Source organism: Astatotilapia calliptera, chromosome 7 (genome assembly GCF_900246225.1).
Source record: "Astatotilapia calliptera chromosome 7, fAstCal1.2, whole genome shotgun sequence".
NCBI classification, from domain to species: domain Eukaryota; kingdom Metazoa; phylum Chordata; class Actinopteri; order Cichliformes; family Cichlidae; genus Astatotilapia; species Astatotilapia calliptera.
Window position 1 is genome coordinate 55,034,094 of NC_039308.1, and position 17,823 is coordinate 55,051,916.

A 17,823-nucleotide genomic window follows, 5' to 3' on the forward strand; every position below is an offset into this window, starting at 1 on the left:
TAAATGCCTGTGTGCTTTTTTGATGTCTAATTTACAAAATAAACTCATTTTTAAAAAATTCCTGATGCATGAATATCTTAAGTAGTCTTCAGGAATAGTTTTCCAGGCTTCTTAAAGAGTGTTTCTTTTGATGTTGGCAGCTTTTTGTTCAGTTGTCTGTTGAGATGATCCCACACTGTTTCGATAATGGTGAGTTCCTGGTTCTGGGGAGGCCAATCCACGAATGATAGCATGTGAAAAACCAGGCTGTTGCCAATCAGATGCTTTCCAGGCAGTGTTGTGTGGTGAATAAAAATCTGACAGTACTTTCAACTGAAGGGCCGGATGCTCAGATCCTGTGTCAGATCTTTGCTAAATCATTTCCTATTTCTTAAGGACATAACTTTTAGATACTGTTCATCAGCCGTGGCAGGCCACTTCTTCTTTTGCCTTACACTTGTCCAGTTGTCACATTTTTTTAAGAGCAGACTACACACTATGCCATATGAGCATATGAAATATGCCACATTCTCAGTTAAATTCTCTTTGGGAATCACCTTGCAAAAAATACTGTGTTATCTTTGGCATTTTTTGTAGAATGAGCTCAAGAAATGGGATCAAGCAATGTTTTTGTGACAGGCTGCTTGTAACAAAATGCATAGAGCTACAATTTAAAATACAATTTTACAGTTTTGCTAAGTCCTCTTTTTGTGTAGACATACGGAAAACACAAGTCATCCCTTGAGTTTGGTTGCTTCTTTGCTTAAATGATTAATAGGTCAGTGTTAAGTGGCTTAACAAAGAAACAAATAAATAAAAGGCACAAAGAAGAGAATGAAAAAAATAATTAAAACAAAACCTTTTACTCAATACTGTATATGCATGGTTTTCTTTAGTTTAATTGATTTCTTTTTACTTTTCCCCTAAAATAATTTCTTGTAACTATTTATTTCAGGGTATATGGTTGTAGTTTTTGTTATGCCCACTAGATGGCACCATAGTAAAAGAAAAGCACAGCATATCACTTTTTTGCTGCAGGCAATGGCCTCAACATCGCAGACACAGTTTTTTAATGGTAAATTATTTATCTACAGCTCACCAGCAGCAGCATTCATGTTCCATTAAAAATAATAAGAATACCAATAATGGGCCACAGTAGCACCAGGGGCCTGACCCATTTAAGTGGAACGGGGTCATGATGTAAATAATTACACCTGTGTTTCCATGTCAGAATGGCTGGGTAGCTGAAAAGGGCCTATTATGCTCATCATGTGCTAACACTGACACATCTCTGAGTCAAGCACTGTTCCAAAGACACCCTGAAGGACACACTTTGAGCTGACAGCCCACCTTATTTGTCTGTGTGAATGGATCATCAACCGGATCATACCAACGTGAGTCGGCTGGAATTCCATGATCCCACAGAACTGATCCCACCATACCAGCCGTGGCTCTCTTACATGAGATGCAGACCTCACTGTAACGGCTGACTGGAAAGCATGTCATATCACTGTCTACAAAAGACTCAGCTCTTATTTCAGTGAGACATGGCAGGAATATTTACAGTCACCAGCTTGTGTCATCAGGGCGAATAGAGACGAGTGACCCAAACGTGCACTAAATGTTTTCTCTCGTCTCATCAAAGGCCAGTAACTCACAGGCTGTCATTAAACAATAACAGGAGATGTGCTAACATGGAAACAGACTACAGGAGTTTTGTCTGACATAGCGAATTAAATGTGAATCTAAATATTTTGTGCTGCTATAGAGAAGGACAAGAAGGCACACTGTTTTCAGACTGACCCACTTGTTGATTATGACACCTTTCTCAGTATTTGTGTTGAGCTGGCCCAAATTGTGTAGGTCAGGCCAAATTATCCCTTCAATCTCTTTCAGCTCAGCTGAGTCCAAACAGCGCCACTGTTGTGAGGCTAAATAACCAAGCAGTGGCCAGAAGAAATGGCAGCGGCCAACAAAGTAGGTGGATAACACACTGATATTGAGATTATTATTCCTCGTCAAGAGCTGCTTTGTATTTTTTTTTTTAACTTTAGTGTGTTTGGCATATTTATGGTTGGGATTTCTGGGTCATCTAGACACAATCACACTTTCACTGTGTGGGAAAATCATTTTACACTTTGCTTGGCCTTAAAAGAAAGGAGATGATGAGAGTTTAATATCCAGGACTCAGGGTGTAGTTGTCACTGATGCCTCACAACAAGGAGGATGTGGGTTTGAACTTCATGTTGTCTCTGTGCACACAGTTTCTTCCCACAGTCTAAAGGGATGCATGTTATGTTAATTGGCTGTAGGTATGGATGTGATCATGAAGGCTTGTGTGTCTCTCTGTGTAAGCACTGTAGGCTGGTGACCTGTGCAGGGTGTAACCTACCTTATGCAAAGCACCAGCCCAGACAGGCACCAGTCCCTTCCACAGCGTTAAGAAAATAGATCAAATCAACAAGTTCTGGTTTCATAAAAACGGTCAAAGTAACAAGGTTCATTAATTTATTTAACACATTCTCAATTTACACTTTATACACATATAAAGAAAGTAAAATGCTTCTTGAAAACACTGAAGGCTAAGATACAGGCAAAAGTGAACTTAAGACATGATGTATATCTATTTATAAATACATGAAAGTATTGCAAGACTTATCAATTCCATTTAAAACTGCAGAATTAGATTCACATATTAGGCATACCGTAGATACATGCAGTCAGTGAACTCGTCAATGAAACACAGTTACAGTCTCAGAAAAATTTGCACAAATTAAAATATCCTATGTAAACATATAGTATACAGATGCTTTAGGGGCTTATATCTTGAGGTTAACAGTAAATGATAAAACATCGTTAAGCACAACACGTAAACATTTGAAGATCTGCTGTCATGTTGTTATCCTGCAGCGCTAAACCCTTTAATTTAACACTCTGGATGCTAACATCTGTTAAAATATATATCAATCAATCTGTATCAATACTGTGCCAAACAACAGCTTGAGAACTTTTTAGACAGAAGCTGTCTATAGCATACACATATATATATGCTCACATATATGCTAACATATACAACAGTTCCTGTCAACAGCAATCAAGCTATAGCTACTAGTGCAAGATTAGCACATGTTTAAACATGCCGGAACGATGTCCGACATACAGCAGAAGTTGTGCTGATTCAGAATGAAGAAGTTGCCTTAAACTCTAAAAAAAAATCTACTTTTACTGCTGTCATGTCAAAATATATTGTAACTATGCTTAGTGGCGTATAACAGTTGCAGAGCACGCCCTAAATAAAGGTGCAAAGTCACTGTTCTGCATGTCTGACGGACACTCTGAGGGTTGCTCTCAGGAAGTGCTGCTTCTCTTTCTGGTCCTTGGTCTCCTCTTCATAGTTTCTTCTTCTTGGTCGCTTTCACAATTCCTCTGACAAGACCAACACATCCCAGTTAGGAAACAGTTGTAACATAGTTACTGTTTGTGGTGATTGTGACAATTGTGAGTCTCCACAACTGGAGACAGCTCAAAGACTCTAAGCATTCTTTTACATATCTCTCTCTATTTTTTATTTTTTTATTTTTTTTTTTAGCTCCAGCAGCATATAGCAGGATAAAACTGTGCTTGCTACACTGCAACACTGTGGAACACAATGTCTGTTGTAAAGATACTCCCAGAGAAATAGTTAGACATCTACATCTGTAAATGCTGTGGAAATAGTGTACAATAAAAGAAACTCATCACCACATTAGTAAGTGCACCTGCTTATTAAGTAAATATCTAATCAGCCAGCCACATGGCAGTATGGTGCAATGCATTTTGGCATGTAGACATGCTCAAGACGACCTGCTGAAGTTCAACAGGAGCATCAGAATGGGGAAGAAAGGTCATTTAAGTGATGTTGAATGTAGTATGATTGTTGTTACCAGAGAACTAGTCTGAGTATTTCAGAAACTGCTGAGATTCTTCCTGCACAACCATCTCTAGGAATTACAGAGAATGGCCAGAAAAAAAATGTTTCCTATTGACCAGGAAACATAGACTCGCCAAAATTGTACAACAGAAGATTGAAATATCATTGCCCATTGTTAAGTCCAGATTTCTGCTGCGACATTCAGATAGTAGAATCAGAATTTAGAGTAAAGAACATGAAAGCACAGATCCATGCATGCACGGATTTATCAGTTTAGGCTGGTAGTTTAATGATGTAGGGATAACTTTTTTGCACAATTTAGTTTCAAATGTGCATCGTTTAAAAAAAAACAAAAAAAAAACCACAGCCCGCTTTATTATTGTTGCTGATCATGTCCATCTCCACAGAGTACCCATCTCCTCATGGCTGCCATGTCACAAAGGTCAAATCATCCTAAACTACCTTTATGAACTTAATGACTTCATTGTACTCAAATGCCCTCCACAATCACCAGATCTCAGTCCAATAGAGCACCTTTGGAATGTAGTGGAACGGGAGATTCACATCATGGATCTGCAGCCAATAAATCTGCAGCAAGTGTGTGATGCAATCACGTCGACATGGACCAAAACCTTTCTGAATCTCTGCCATCAAGAATTAAGGCAGTCCAGAAGTCAAAAGGGTTTAATCTGGCACTAACAAGATGTACCCAATAAAGTATCTGGGGAATGTATTTGCAAAGTTAAACTAACCAGCTGTTGGTTGAAGCAATATAAATGAGAGCAGCTCAATGTGTGTCAGTTTAATGTAAACCATTGCACGGCAACCTACCCCGTCCTCCTCAGGCAGCTTCTCATTCTTATGGTTCTTCATGATTCGTGTTAGGTGGTTGCACAGAGCCACAATTCTGAATGACAGCTATTGAAACCGACAAAAGTAAAAAGAAATGGGTTACAAAGCAAGACATGTGCAATTTTTTTTAATGCAATCTTCCTTTAAGTAATAGTCCAAGTTGGTACCAAGGCTGCATTTTACCTTCCACCTGCGTCGAGCATACTGTCTCTTGAAGTTCTCCAAGTTGACCACTGATAGTCTCTTCACCAAGGCCTGTCTGGGGTTCAGAGGCTGCAGAAACACAGTGAGATGTCAGAAAGCAGAACTGTCCCTCACGTCAGCTGTGCGCATGTGCTTGTCTAATATAATCAGCTATACCATGAAGACATTTCAGATCATGAATGACAGAAATTTTAAAAAAAAAAAGAAAAAAAAAGAGTCATAATTTCTAATTAAGATTTATTTCATGGTTGACAAAAGTGTAAAATGTCAGCGCACAAAGACAAAAGAGTGCTGAGTGTTCAGACGCTAATACTGGCAAAGGAAGTGAGAAATTTTTAGATAGATAAGATCTTATCATAGATGTTGTTTTTATGGTTAGCGCAAAAACATCTCAAAGAAAGAAATAGAAAATACTTTTGAAATAAATAACTCAACCTTCAGCAATAGAGCACATTAAAATCCATAAAAAAGATCCTTTCTTTTAAAACACTATCATTTACAAATGGAGTATTAAATAGGATTAATTATTATTTCAATAAAAAAGAAAATTGCAATTAAAAAAAACTTAGATCAGTCAATAAAAAAACATTTGAACTTATCGTTCACTCCACTGAGAGAACCATTGCACAGTACATTTGTTTCATTTAGTTTTACTAAATCAGCTAAAATAATCTGCTAAATGCTCAGGCAGAAAACACCAAATTAATAAATAAACGTAGTTTAATAAATCCATGTGTCACAAAAATAAATAAATAAATAAATGAAATAAAATATTGTGCCACTTATCCCAGTTAAAGGACTAATCATGTTTGCTGCTGTACCTGCTGTTAAGATCAATACTTGTCTGTCATTTAAAAAGCATTCCAGAGCCAGTAAGAAATTAAAGCTCAGCTTATCTTTGGCCTACTAAAGAAAAAAGGCAGGCCGACTCTGTCAAAAGTCAACAAAAGAGATGTCAACGCTCGGGGCAGCAGTCCATGAGCAGAGGCAAAACCCCCTCTCTCTAGTCACCTGGGGGTTAGGGTTCAATGGGGGTTTCTGTAGGAACCTGAGGCATTCCAAAATACCTAAGAGATATAATCTCTCCGGAATGATTTAGGTCTGCCTTACGGTCTCCTCCCAGAATGTAGATATTTGTTTAAAATAATGGCAAAACCTAATGCACTAAGATTTCTATAATTGATAATGTCCATCCATTTTCTTCATTCAGTTCAGGGGACTGGAATCTATCCCAGCAGAAGCGGGGTATACTCTGGACAGGTCATCAGCCTGTTGCAAGGCTAACACTGAGAGAGAGACAACTATTAACGCTCACAGTGGCACCTTCAGCCAGTTTAGAATTACATGTACATGTGCATGTATTTGGACTGTGGGACGAACCTGGAGGGTACTCACGGAGGGAGAGGGAGAACATGCAGAAAATAGTGTTTATAATGTGTGTTTATGTTTGTTTAACCTTCGGACAAAGCCAGGCTAGCTTTATTAACTGATATAACCATCTTCTCCTTTAACTCTTTATCTTTTTTGTTTAAACAATAAAGAAAATCTATAAATAAATAAAATTTAAAGAGTGCAATTTTTTAAAAAAAAAAGAAAGAAAGAAAGAAAAATTGTTGACTCTTAGAAGATTTTTCAATGGTTTATGTCAGCCAGACTCAGTGAGGGGCTGTTCAGCCTCAGAGCAGACTTCTCCTTCACAAGTCAGATGCAGCAGGTCCTCCAGTGCTTTCTTTACATGTGTGCTCAGACTTCTGTTATGGATGCTACCACTGGTTCCCTCAGGATGCAAAGAGCCCATCAGATCCTGGAGCCACTGGAGCTCAGAGTTCAGCTCCTGCCTCAGAGCATCCAGTTGGCCCTGCCTGTGGTTGTACCTCTTGCTGATACTCTCCAGACAAACATCTACTGCCTTCATGTCTTCTTGCACCAGCTTCCTGGTGGCCTCCACTTTGCGAAACTCGTGGCAGGCTTGCGAGAGCTGTTTCTTTGCGGTGTCCCGCTCCTCCTTGTACCAAGCTTCCTTGTCATTGTGAATGGAGAGCAGTGCTTCTATGTCACCCTGCAGGGTGCGGTAAGCTTCCGCCACCTCGGACAATCCCGTCTCCATTAATCCGATGTCTTCCAATACATGGGCAAAACGCTCAAAGTTGGCATATGTGTTGTTTTGGGACATGCTGGAGTGCGACTGGATAGTGTACTCTTTAAGTAGTTTTGTCTTCAACTGCTTTGCTTTCTTCTCAGAGGCAGCGCTGTCCTCCTCCATGTGGCCGCAGGACTTCAGACAGAAGGGTAGGGGTGGGGGAGGGAGACTGAGTGAGAGGATGTCTTATTGTTGCATCTCGAAAACACGTATAGCAGTGAAAAATCCCAGCAGACGTGGCACTGGAGGATTAGTGTGTGACCCCAGAGCGAAAGCCACGGCTGATAAGGGGTGCCAAAAAACAGCAAACATTCCTGGTGAGCGTGTAAGGTTTCCCGGATCCATGCTTGCATCAAAACAGGATGAGGACTTCACAGCAAAACACCACTCACATGCATTTCATCAGCCTGAGTGGGAGGTAGACGGCTTCACCACAGCACAATGTTAAGTTTCTATTCCATTAAAATACAATTAGCGAGATATTGCAAGAGTCAGACCACTGACTTTGTAGACAAAAGGAATATTGCAAATGGCGTGAAGATGGATGAGATGAGTGTGAGATGTGAAGGGAAAAACAAAAATTCCCAAACAGGAACAATATACATACTTTAACTGTGGGACAGTATGGAAACATCTATCCAGGACAAGTACACAGTTAGTGGGAGTGAACACTGGAAAAAAAAAAAAAGATCCTGCTACCCCGTATGTTACCTTTGACATTAGCTGCAATAGATTTTACTCCTCGTAGAAGGGGGGGCAGGGGGGAATGAAGTGCTGACAACAGTCACAGATTATACAAACCATGCAACACTACTGCATAAATCATGTCCATACCTTAATCCAAGGATGATTCAGTGCATCTTCTATTGTCATCCGTTTTCTAAAAGAGAAAATGCAGCTGTGTAAATATGCCAGAACAACTCCATCAGACAGGGCACGTAGGTCAGTCGTGCAGCAGACGGTGACTCTAAGGATTACAGCGAGACCAAACTTCCACAGAAATATTCAGTTTCCCGAAGGTGCACGTAAACGCTTAAATGGAAACACATGTCAGAAAGTAAGAAGAGGATCACATTTTACAAAGAAAGTGTTTTTGCAACATTTTGTAATAGTTTTCTTTTCTGGTTTTATATATCACACCGTGCAGCAGAAATATATCCTTACTGGCTGGCTGGCTGTTTATTCTCATGTGGGTCAGGAGTGCACTTCATTAGGATTTTATAAAGCATAGCCCCGCCTGGTACTGGGCTTTGTAATGAAATTTCAAACCTGACCTTTGGCCTTGACCTATTTGTTAGTAACCTAATTTCTTTCTTCTTCTTTTTTCCTCTTTTACCTCGTTTCCTTTTCCAGGAGCCCTCTGATAAAGTTCTTGGCCAGCTCACTGGTACTGCTGAAGAACTCTTCATCAAATTCGTAGTTCACCGCTGAGATGTTTGCTAACGTTTCCTGCTTTGTGTCACCGAGGAAAGGTGACGCGCCGCTCAAACTGAAACAACAGCACAAACGTTTGCATGCGTGACTCAGTCGATAATCGTAGATACATTAAGTTGTGAATCTCAACTTACAGTATATATGTGATGACGCCGATGCTCCTGCAAAAAAAGGCGCAAGATTAATCCAAAGTTATGCACTGCAACCTGTTGTGCAGATGTCAGCAGAGTCAGAGGTAATTAAAAGCTCTTACCACATGTCTGCTTCCAAGCCCAGTTGCTCATAGTTGACTATCTCTGGAGCTGAAAATAGACAACACACACTCAACATCACAAACAGCGTCTGGCCAAACATCAAGCATCTCATTAAAATCGTCAAGCTCAATAAAAAAGAAAAAAGAAAAGAAAGAAAAACTTACCAACAAATTCAGGGGTGCCAAAAATGTTTTTGAAATCCGTCCCATCTTGTATTTTGTGTGCTAGTCCAAAGTCTATTATTTTGATGCGGGGTAAGGTGGCATCCCTGTCCAGCAGCATTATGTTTTCAGGCTGCACCAATGCAAATAAAGAAACAAAGCATGTATGTCAGCACATTTCCACTAATAGCAAGGCTCAGTGATACAGACAAAAGCAACAAGTTACCTGGAGAAATCCTCCTTTTGTGGAAGCATTAGAGAAAAACAATTAATCACGCTAATTAGTGTAAAGGTGTGTCAGTGTGAACTGAAAATCAAGGCTTCAGGCATGAATGACTCAAACACCTAGTGCGTTGTTATTTTGCGTACCTAATCCACCTTCAGTTATCAACACAAAAGCATCATCAGTGAAGAGGACTCACAATGAGCCATTCTTACATTTCTACTGTTATATGCTCACCAGATTCATATGGGGCATAAAGGGAACAACAACAAAAAAGGAACACTATCACCCAGTTCTGCATTCAATTAGTAAGATGTGGCCTCTTGTGGAAACTTGTCAAAGGGGCTCCCTGTTTCCCAGCGCTGCCCTTTGGCTCTGTGCAATATAATAGGCCTGCAAATCAAGAACCATTCACATTGACTTTGAAGGGTTATGGTGCTGGGGTTGGCTTGTGTTTATTTAGCTGTTCTGAAGCTTTATTTTAATCAAAAAGGGGGATAAGAATTTCTCAAGTAAAATTCCAAGTCAAAATGGGGTTAAACAGGAGGGTTAATGGGTGTTATAGCTGACTGATCTGATGAAAATAGACCTTGGGAACGTAGATGCACAGCTAGAAAAAAAATCAGACAGGATAGCGACTTTCAGATAGAAACGTGGGCGATACAGCTCTGAAACTAAAGAGATAACTTTGAAGTGTCGGTATCTGAGAGTTTGGATGGTGGCCACAAACAACAGGAAGGATGTGTGAATCAGAATAGCAGAACCGTGCAGTACGTACATTAAACACCTGCTATAGATAGATAGATACATATACATAAGGTCTTTATGGCATTGCTTGTGCGTAGTAATACAGTTGCTATGGAGGTAAAGAGTTTAACTGTTTCACAGAAAACAAATGCAGTTTAAGATGCGCAGCACAGGAGAAGCACGTTTACCTTTAGATCAAAATGTGCAATCTTCTTGGAGTGGAGGTACTGCACTCCATGTAGGACCTGCTTGATAAACTGAGTGGCCTCCTCCTCACTGAGGCTCTCCTTTTGAGCTAAGAAGTCAAACAGCTCTCCTCCAGAGACCCTGCAATACGCACAAACACACACAAACTGACACTCGGTGACTGTGGGCTCAGACAATCTGGAGCAAGCCCTTGCTAGCATTTTTATCTAAAGTGTGTTCTCAGGAAATTTGATGCACAAGCCCTGGATGCCTGAGATATGTTTGTCTGTGGTGCCAACTTGCTTCTGTTTTTAGTCCATTTGCCCTACTTATGGGCCAATGTATTTTTCCATAAACATAACTGAAAAAATGGTATGAAACCTTGGCCCATAAGCACAATGTTCTCTACCATTCATACAGAGAAAATGAGAATGAAGGACAGTGCGTTATTCTGCAGCCATTAGTCATATTTTTTGTTTGAGTTTTTCAATTAGTCCTAATCAGGCCTGCCATGTTTCTCGGCACTCAGCGACCCCAGACGGGGGCCCTTTTTGGCCTCTTTTCAGCACAAGCATTATTGACTTTGCAAGAGACATTTGGTTCTTTCTGGCAGACATGATCAGGGGCAAATGGTTTTCAGCAAACACAGCTTCAACAAACAGAAATAAACTCACAGATGAGTGGACTTTTGCAGTTTTACAGTATTCCTGCCAAACATTCAAAAGACTGCACTGACATAACTTTTCAATCCCAATAAAACACATTTTATGTTATGCAGGCTCTTATCTATTGTACATAGATGTTTGGAGTTTTCAAGAAGTAAAGCATGATAAAACTTTATTGTTGTGACTGTGTGGATATTGCAATGCATTGCAGAATCTTGTGGTGACTCACAGTTCGAGGATAAGCACAACATCTGTCCGGTTCTCGTAAACATCGTGGAGCGCTACAATGTTGGGATGCTGGAGCTGCTGCAGGATGTCCACTTCCCTCGCAATCTCCTCTCTTTTCACACCCCGTCTGCTGGCCCCGCTCAGGCGCTTCTTGATGAACTTGGCCGCGTACTTATTGCCTGTGCTCTTCTCTATGCATCGCTTGACAATCGCAAACTGCCCACTGCAGACAAAAGAGAAGCAATCACCACAAAAAGTGCCAAGAGAGCATACAGAGCACGGGAAAAGCAGTAACATCCTGCATCTTGGTGGAGGATGTGATCTCTGAACACTCTTCTTGTTACACCCATTATCATTCAACGTGACAACGGATTTACGTGCATCAGGATTTGTAGTATCTACCATCTTTTTTTTTTTTTTTTTTTTTTTTTTTTAAAGGAATAGAACTAATAACATTCTTTGCATTTAGCCACAGGATATTGGTGAGGAAGCTCTGGTACACAGATGACTGAAAAATTGCGGTATGGTCCATCACTTCCTGTTTCCTGGCGAGACAATGAGACAATCTGGTGGTGCTGAGAGAGCCTCTGTCCTCCTACTCCTTTTAACTTCCTGTCAAGTTTAGTGGAGCAAGCTCAAGTGTTTACTCCACTGAAAGAAAAGCAAATCACAACAGAGGTGTGTCTTTGACAATATTGTTCAGTGAATCATTGCGTTCTTGTTTTGAATGTTAGTTAGAAGTGATAGTCAGACATGAGCTTACGACATCTTTAATGGCATCTTATTATTAATGAGCTTCAGTACTGACTCCAGTTGGTGGAATATATTCCTTTGATTTCACTCATCCCTAACATAAATCATAACACTCATAACTTGCCTACTGACAGATTGAACAAGAAATATGAGACCATTTTCCATATGAGGGGAATTTCTGTGGCTTTAATATCAGACCAGCACTTGAGTAAGCTTGCTGTCATACTACTGCTGCTTTGTTGTTTCCTGTTGCTGGGGGATGACCTGCCCACCCTATTGTGAACACAAGCTTCTCATCCTTCTGCGTGATGCCACAACGACATACAAGGGCTTATGTGGTGACAGAACTGGCAAGAGTTTTACTGAATAGGAGGGAATGGTTGGGTAAAACACATTAAAGCTTGAGGACCGAAGAATTTTCATGTTTGAAGCACAGACACATTGTGACAATGTGGAGGGAAAAATTCCCAAAGAGGGGGAAAGACAATAATTGGCAGGCATTTCATGAATTTTGGACATAACTGTCCACACAGAAATTCCAGAGTGGCTGTGAGAGGCTGTCCAATCTGTGTCTAGAGGGCTAAGAATAGCCAGACTGAAACAGAGTCTTGCTTTACCTGCCACATTTCTTCTGCTGTTGGTGAGTGAGAGCCCCCGCTTGAACTGCAGGAGTGGAAAAGAAAGAAGGGCAGAAAGGAGGTGTGCAAGGAAGATCTGTACACCCACAACACACTACAGTTCACACTTGTATTTTCAGGGTGTTTACAATGTGCACCCAGAAACAAATTAAGGGATTAAATCCTATCTTTGTGGTTTTAAACCAGCTACTGGCTCTGTAACCCTACATCGGTGCGAGATGGTTGAGCCAGTTTTCATGTTTTTGCGGCACGCCCTGTCCGGTGCTCTGTGATCACACCTGCTGTTACATTGACTATGCTAAGCCTCTTATGAAACATGCTCAAAAATAACAATGTAAAATTATGTAAATGCGGGACCACATAAACCCAGACTTTCAATTACAACCTCAATGAAGAGATTAAGTCTAAAACCTTTAAACAAATATGACGCAGTCTGATACAGCAGCACTTCAACAAAAAAACTGAACATCTCTGATACACAAGGGGAAAAAAAACAAGCGTATGAGTTTCTTTAAAGTGCTGCAGTGCTTGATGCAAGGGGATTTGCACTGAACTACATGTGGTTGTTTCACCTGTGCGTCTAATAAGACAAGGGAATCTTTAACTTTAGATTGATTTGATGCATTTCCTATAGCTTTCAGGTTCTGGAAACACATTAAAAGCCTAAAGTCCTTGAAGTTATTATTGAGATCATTTAATTCATGTGTGAACATGTCCCAGCAGAGACTGCAGGGGGGAAAAAGAGAGAGTGGGGAAACATACGTTAAGGCAATAATCCACAAAGAATCCCACGCACATTCCTTAAAAGGAAAATAAAAAGAGAGCGGGTGGAGTGATAAAGCACAGCTTCATGGAATCTCAAATCCTCCCTCTGCCTGATCTATTCACAGGACGTCTCCACCCTCGAGTCCTCCCTGTTAGAGATGATAATGTGTTAACTGAAGAGGTGGGGAAGTCAGTCAGTGAATTCCACTTGCAAAAACATCCATCAATTACCCCAAGGGGAGGAACTGATCCATCACTGGGGCATGAGCAGTCCCCTTGATTTGCCTGATAACTAATGGCAAATAGAAAAAGCCCTTGAGATGATAGTTGTAGTTCATGTGTGAAAAAGCACCCAACACAAATGTCAGCAGAGGGGCTTTACTCCAGCATTGCTACGAAGTGCAGAGTAACAGCGGAAAGAGATGCTGGGGGAGGTGGTATTCCACAAAAGGCCAGGCGTGCCGTCTGTCTTAGCCCTAAGCCGGCCAGCGGGGCTGAAAGTGCCATCTCTCCGCAGAATTTCCACTTCCAACAGCTGAAGGTCATTAGCCACAGCCAAGGTTGAAGGAATGCTCCGACAAGTGGTGCCAACCCAATATTTAAACATGTTTCTCAACTGAGCAACCACCAGGATGACGAAGAGCGCCAGATTCGCTGTTGACCCAGAAAGCTGTTCCTAACCAGGCAACTAATCAAATGCCATTGAGGGCTGCCGGGACGCAGCTCCAACTTTTAAAATTCTACCGGTGCTTGAAAACCCAATTTGTCTCCCACATTTTCTGCTTTTTACGCTGTAAGTGAAATCTTTCCGCATTTAAGCCCTAAAGTAATCTCTAGATTCCCACTGGTATTTAAGTCCAGCCACACACGCACACACCGGCATCTGTGAGGCATTAGTGTTGTTTGTAATGGGACAATTTCTGTCAGTATTGGAACTCTGGGGGATGTCCAAAAGGTCAACATGGAGGTCCTTCAGTTAGGCTGCAGCAAATAAACTCCCTTCTCTCTTTATTTCCCCAACTTACACAACAGCAGGAATGTTTCGAAGCTATAGAGACAGAGAAATTCTAGTACTTTTTGGTAATCTGAAACAGCTGTGTGCCTGCCCTGTGGGCTCTTTTCACTTCAACGCATTTATTGTTCGAGCACCGCAACCTAAAATTTGCATCACTGCCCTCTGGATATTCCATAAAGAAAACTTGTAAAATGGTTAGTCCGAATCATTTTCTCCTAAATGAACCCACATAGATACTGGAAAAATATTTTGCATATCAGGAAGATGCTCCTGCAGTGTTTACAGATTGGAGAGCAAAAACTCTGTGAACCTGTGTTAATGGACAGATGAGTTTTCACCTCAATGTCAACTTAAGCAGTGACAAACATGCTGCTGTTCCTGTCAGTATAACTAATGTTTAAATATCCATCTCACCGTCAAGACAGAGTATAGGTGTCTTGTGAGTTTCTGCAGGTATTTTGTAAGAAGCCACACATTAACAAACTGACCAGATTCAATTTAAGGCATCGTTAGAGTCATACAGTTCACCCTGGGATCACGTCACTCGCTGTACCTTTCATACATAGCAATAAAGACACGGTGGTGCTAGACGAAAAGTCAAGGGATTACCATTAGAAGTCAACATGAAAGCATTCAGGAAGTCAGAGTGAAACCATGGTGTAAAGTAAATTCAGCATTCAAATTTTGGGGAAAGTCTGCATGTTTTTTGGGGGGGGAGAGGGCGGGTTTAACAGATGGTAGTTTCTTGACACTGACTCACTACGCACTACTTATCTACTAAAAGCTATCAGTTGTTATGAGCCAACAAGGACACAAGCTCACTTGTAAACAGGGTCCAGCATCTCAGATGAAGACCTTTTTCTCAGCCTTACCTTGATGCTCAGTTACAGCTCACCGCTTCCTGTTAAAGGCATCTTTTGGTTCGGACTTTAACACTTTGTACTGTATGATGTCATAAGTGTCATCAGTCGAATGGAAAGAAAGGTACACTTGTCACAGCATGCCCCGCATGTCAAAGGGCTGACAGGTTTACCCAAAACTCTGTGTCATTAGTGGAAACAGTCACTCAGTACTGCTTTTCGGGGCTGTGAGACATTGAAACCTGTCAACATGATTAATTCAATTTCCAGAAATGGTGCAACAGTACCACAGCACAGGACATCTCAAATACGTCACACAGTTTTTGCCTCCCTCCGCCAAATTTCCCCACACTCTTAAAGGACAATTGAGTAACAGTTCCACTGAGGTATGTAAGTGGAGGGCTCTGAACCCGTGAGGCTGTCAAAACTGTGAGTGGGCTAAAACACGTCCCCCGAGGCTCACCAGAAAACTGTGAGTGTGAGTGAAAAGTCTTTTGCAGAAAGATAAAATGTAACAGGTTTGGTTACTCAGAAAGCTAACCAGGGCTTTTAACCACAGTAGCTTAAAGGGTCACATATTTTCAACATGCTGATGTTAAACATGCACTCAGCCCACAGCAGAGTCCCCTTTGCTTTTCAGGCAAAGGTTTTCTCATGAAAACCAGCTCAGCTTTGAGCAACACATTCCCATGTCTGCCATGTCTTGCAGGGGTTTAAAGGGTATTTCAGCTTTTTTTTTTTATATAAGTTTTTAAAAGTCTTTTAAAGGAATTTCTTAGGTTTATTTATTAGGTTACTTGATGTAACCTAATAAATCATCTACTAGTCTGTGGTGATATGAGCAGCTTTTGAGTTGCCTCTGTGCAAACAGCCGTGTTTGTTTTGCCTTCTTGCTCTTTGCATGTCTGTGGAAAATCCCTCCAATGTTACAACTTCATGTGCAATTATCAATGACAGTACTTTTTTTGTTTTAAACGGTGCTTACAATCTATTTACTTTGCAAACTACGTAAAGTATTAGATAATTTATTCATTTTATTGATCAGCTAACTGTTCGTGAATCATTATTTTTAACCATCAGACGTGAGTGCTTTACTCAAAGCCTGATTACTGTAAAAATATTTCATATTTATACATTTGAACTTTTCATGCTACACGAGGCCTTTGCTGAAAAGTCTTCCTCTTCTGTTTTTTGTTTGGGTTATTTTTTTTATAGTTTTGAAGGAGTCATTTCAACAGCAGGTCTGGATCAGGGTGTGTCAAAGCAGCTATGTCCCAACAAAGACTGGGACACAGTGCATATTGGGATTAATGGTGAAAGGCTACAGGTCAGATGCTTTGCTTTTACACCCGCTCAATCTGTTATCGAGTGGTGCACATGCCCAAGCTGTCCTTCCGTGCAAAATTGGCGTAGCTTCCTCAATCCATATTGTAATCTACCAACTTCCTGTAACTTATTTCCTCAGTTTCCTTCACGTCTGCTCTTTACGGGGTTTATTCGCAGCACTTCGACACCCTGGTCCACCGCCCCACAGTCAGACCATGCAAAGCAAATCGCTCACAATTCATTTGCGTTCCTGGACTGACAAATCTGACCCCCAAACAGGGCTGTTTTCTTTTCTTCGAGTGCGTTTAGCTTTGGTACGTTATCTCTAGCTGTAAAATTCAGCCCACTTTAACCCAACGACACTCCCCAGTTCAAGCTTAGACAGGCCAGCTGTTTGCATACCTACATACACAGGACCACCACCGGATCAAGCACTTGCAAGGGAAACTGACTCACCCTCTGACTCACACAAACTGTGAAGGATCATCTTCTAAGAGGTGGGGATCAAATAACCTCTCATTGACATCCTTCATAAAAACTAATCGTGAACAAATCCTCACCTTCCCAGTGTTTCTCCAATTTCATAAAAATCCTCCACGTTCTCTTGCTTGAATACCGCCATGCCGGGCGTCCTCATTGATGTAGCTCCTTAATATGTAAAACAGATATGTAAAACAGCCTCTTCGATATGCTCCAGTAATGCCAGTTGTTGTGCCTCCCCAGGAGTACTCTTCCTGCACACCACAAGTCCAACCCTGCTGACACAAAGATGAGTTGGTTTGTGAGCGCAGTGATGAAAATGTTTACTACAAGTTGCAGCTTGCTGTAAGGTATTCGTTTACTGAATTAGAGCTACTTTCACCTTGCTCTTGGGAAAGCCTTAACACCGTAACACAGCACAGAAAAAAGGGTCCTCTTTGTTCTTCACTAGTATTACAGGCTTTAAACTACAACTTGCACAACAGCGTCTGAGCAGCATAACAGTGTATAATGAGGATTACAAATGAAAAGAACATTTCTGGCTAATTAGGGCAGGGCATCTGTTGTGAAACATTATGTCTGGTTAAAAAGGTTGAGAATGGCAGTTACACAGGCTTTGTAAATATCAGAACATGGCCATTGTGACAATTGTGAATAAGGATTTAGAGATAAAATGTAACTGTGCAGCATGGGAGTGAACACGTATGTGTACACAAAGAGATAGAGAAAAAAAAAAGATGTTCACAAGCTGAATTACCACAAACTTCCTCTCTGGCAAGTTTCATGAGTTTTTCGCAAGTGTATCAACAAAACTGGCTGCAGTTAAAAACACCGGGTCTTACCTTCAGTCAGCTGCAGAGCTGATGATAAAGGTGCATCAGTGTCCACGTCTCCTACAGTTGATCTCCTCGTCTCATAGCTGCAGCTGGGGCCAGAAAACAGCTCCTCCGGGGTGGATGGCTGCTGTTTTCTGTCACCGGTGGTATCACCATCAGGCTTTTGT

The 17,823-nt window shown here is 41.0% G+C and overlaps 1 protein-coding gene across 1 annotated transcript; it reads right to left on the reverse strand.

Moving 5' to 3' along the window:
* Positions 1–2,473: 2,473 nt before the first annotated feature.
* Positions 2,474–17,811, reverse strand: dapk2b (death-associated protein kinase 2b). The gene is made up of 12 exons (XM_026175874.1): positions 17,663–17,811; positions 16,901–17,095; positions 10,985–11,206; positions 10,093–10,231; positions 8,938–9,067; positions 8,773–8,821; positions 8,654–8,680; positions 8,422–8,574; positions 7,920–7,965; positions 4,925–5,014; positions 4,721–4,807; positions 2,474–3,405 (listed from the first exon to the last, which is right to left on the reverse strand). The coding sequence occupies exons 2-12, from the start codon at positions 16,975–16,977 to the stop codon at positions 3,328–3,330; spliced, it is 1,098 nt and encodes a 365-aa protein (XP_026031659.1). The 5' UTR covers positions 16,978–17,095; positions 17,663–17,811; the 3' UTR covers positions 2,474–3,327.
* Positions 17,812–17,823: the final 12 nt, after the last annotated feature.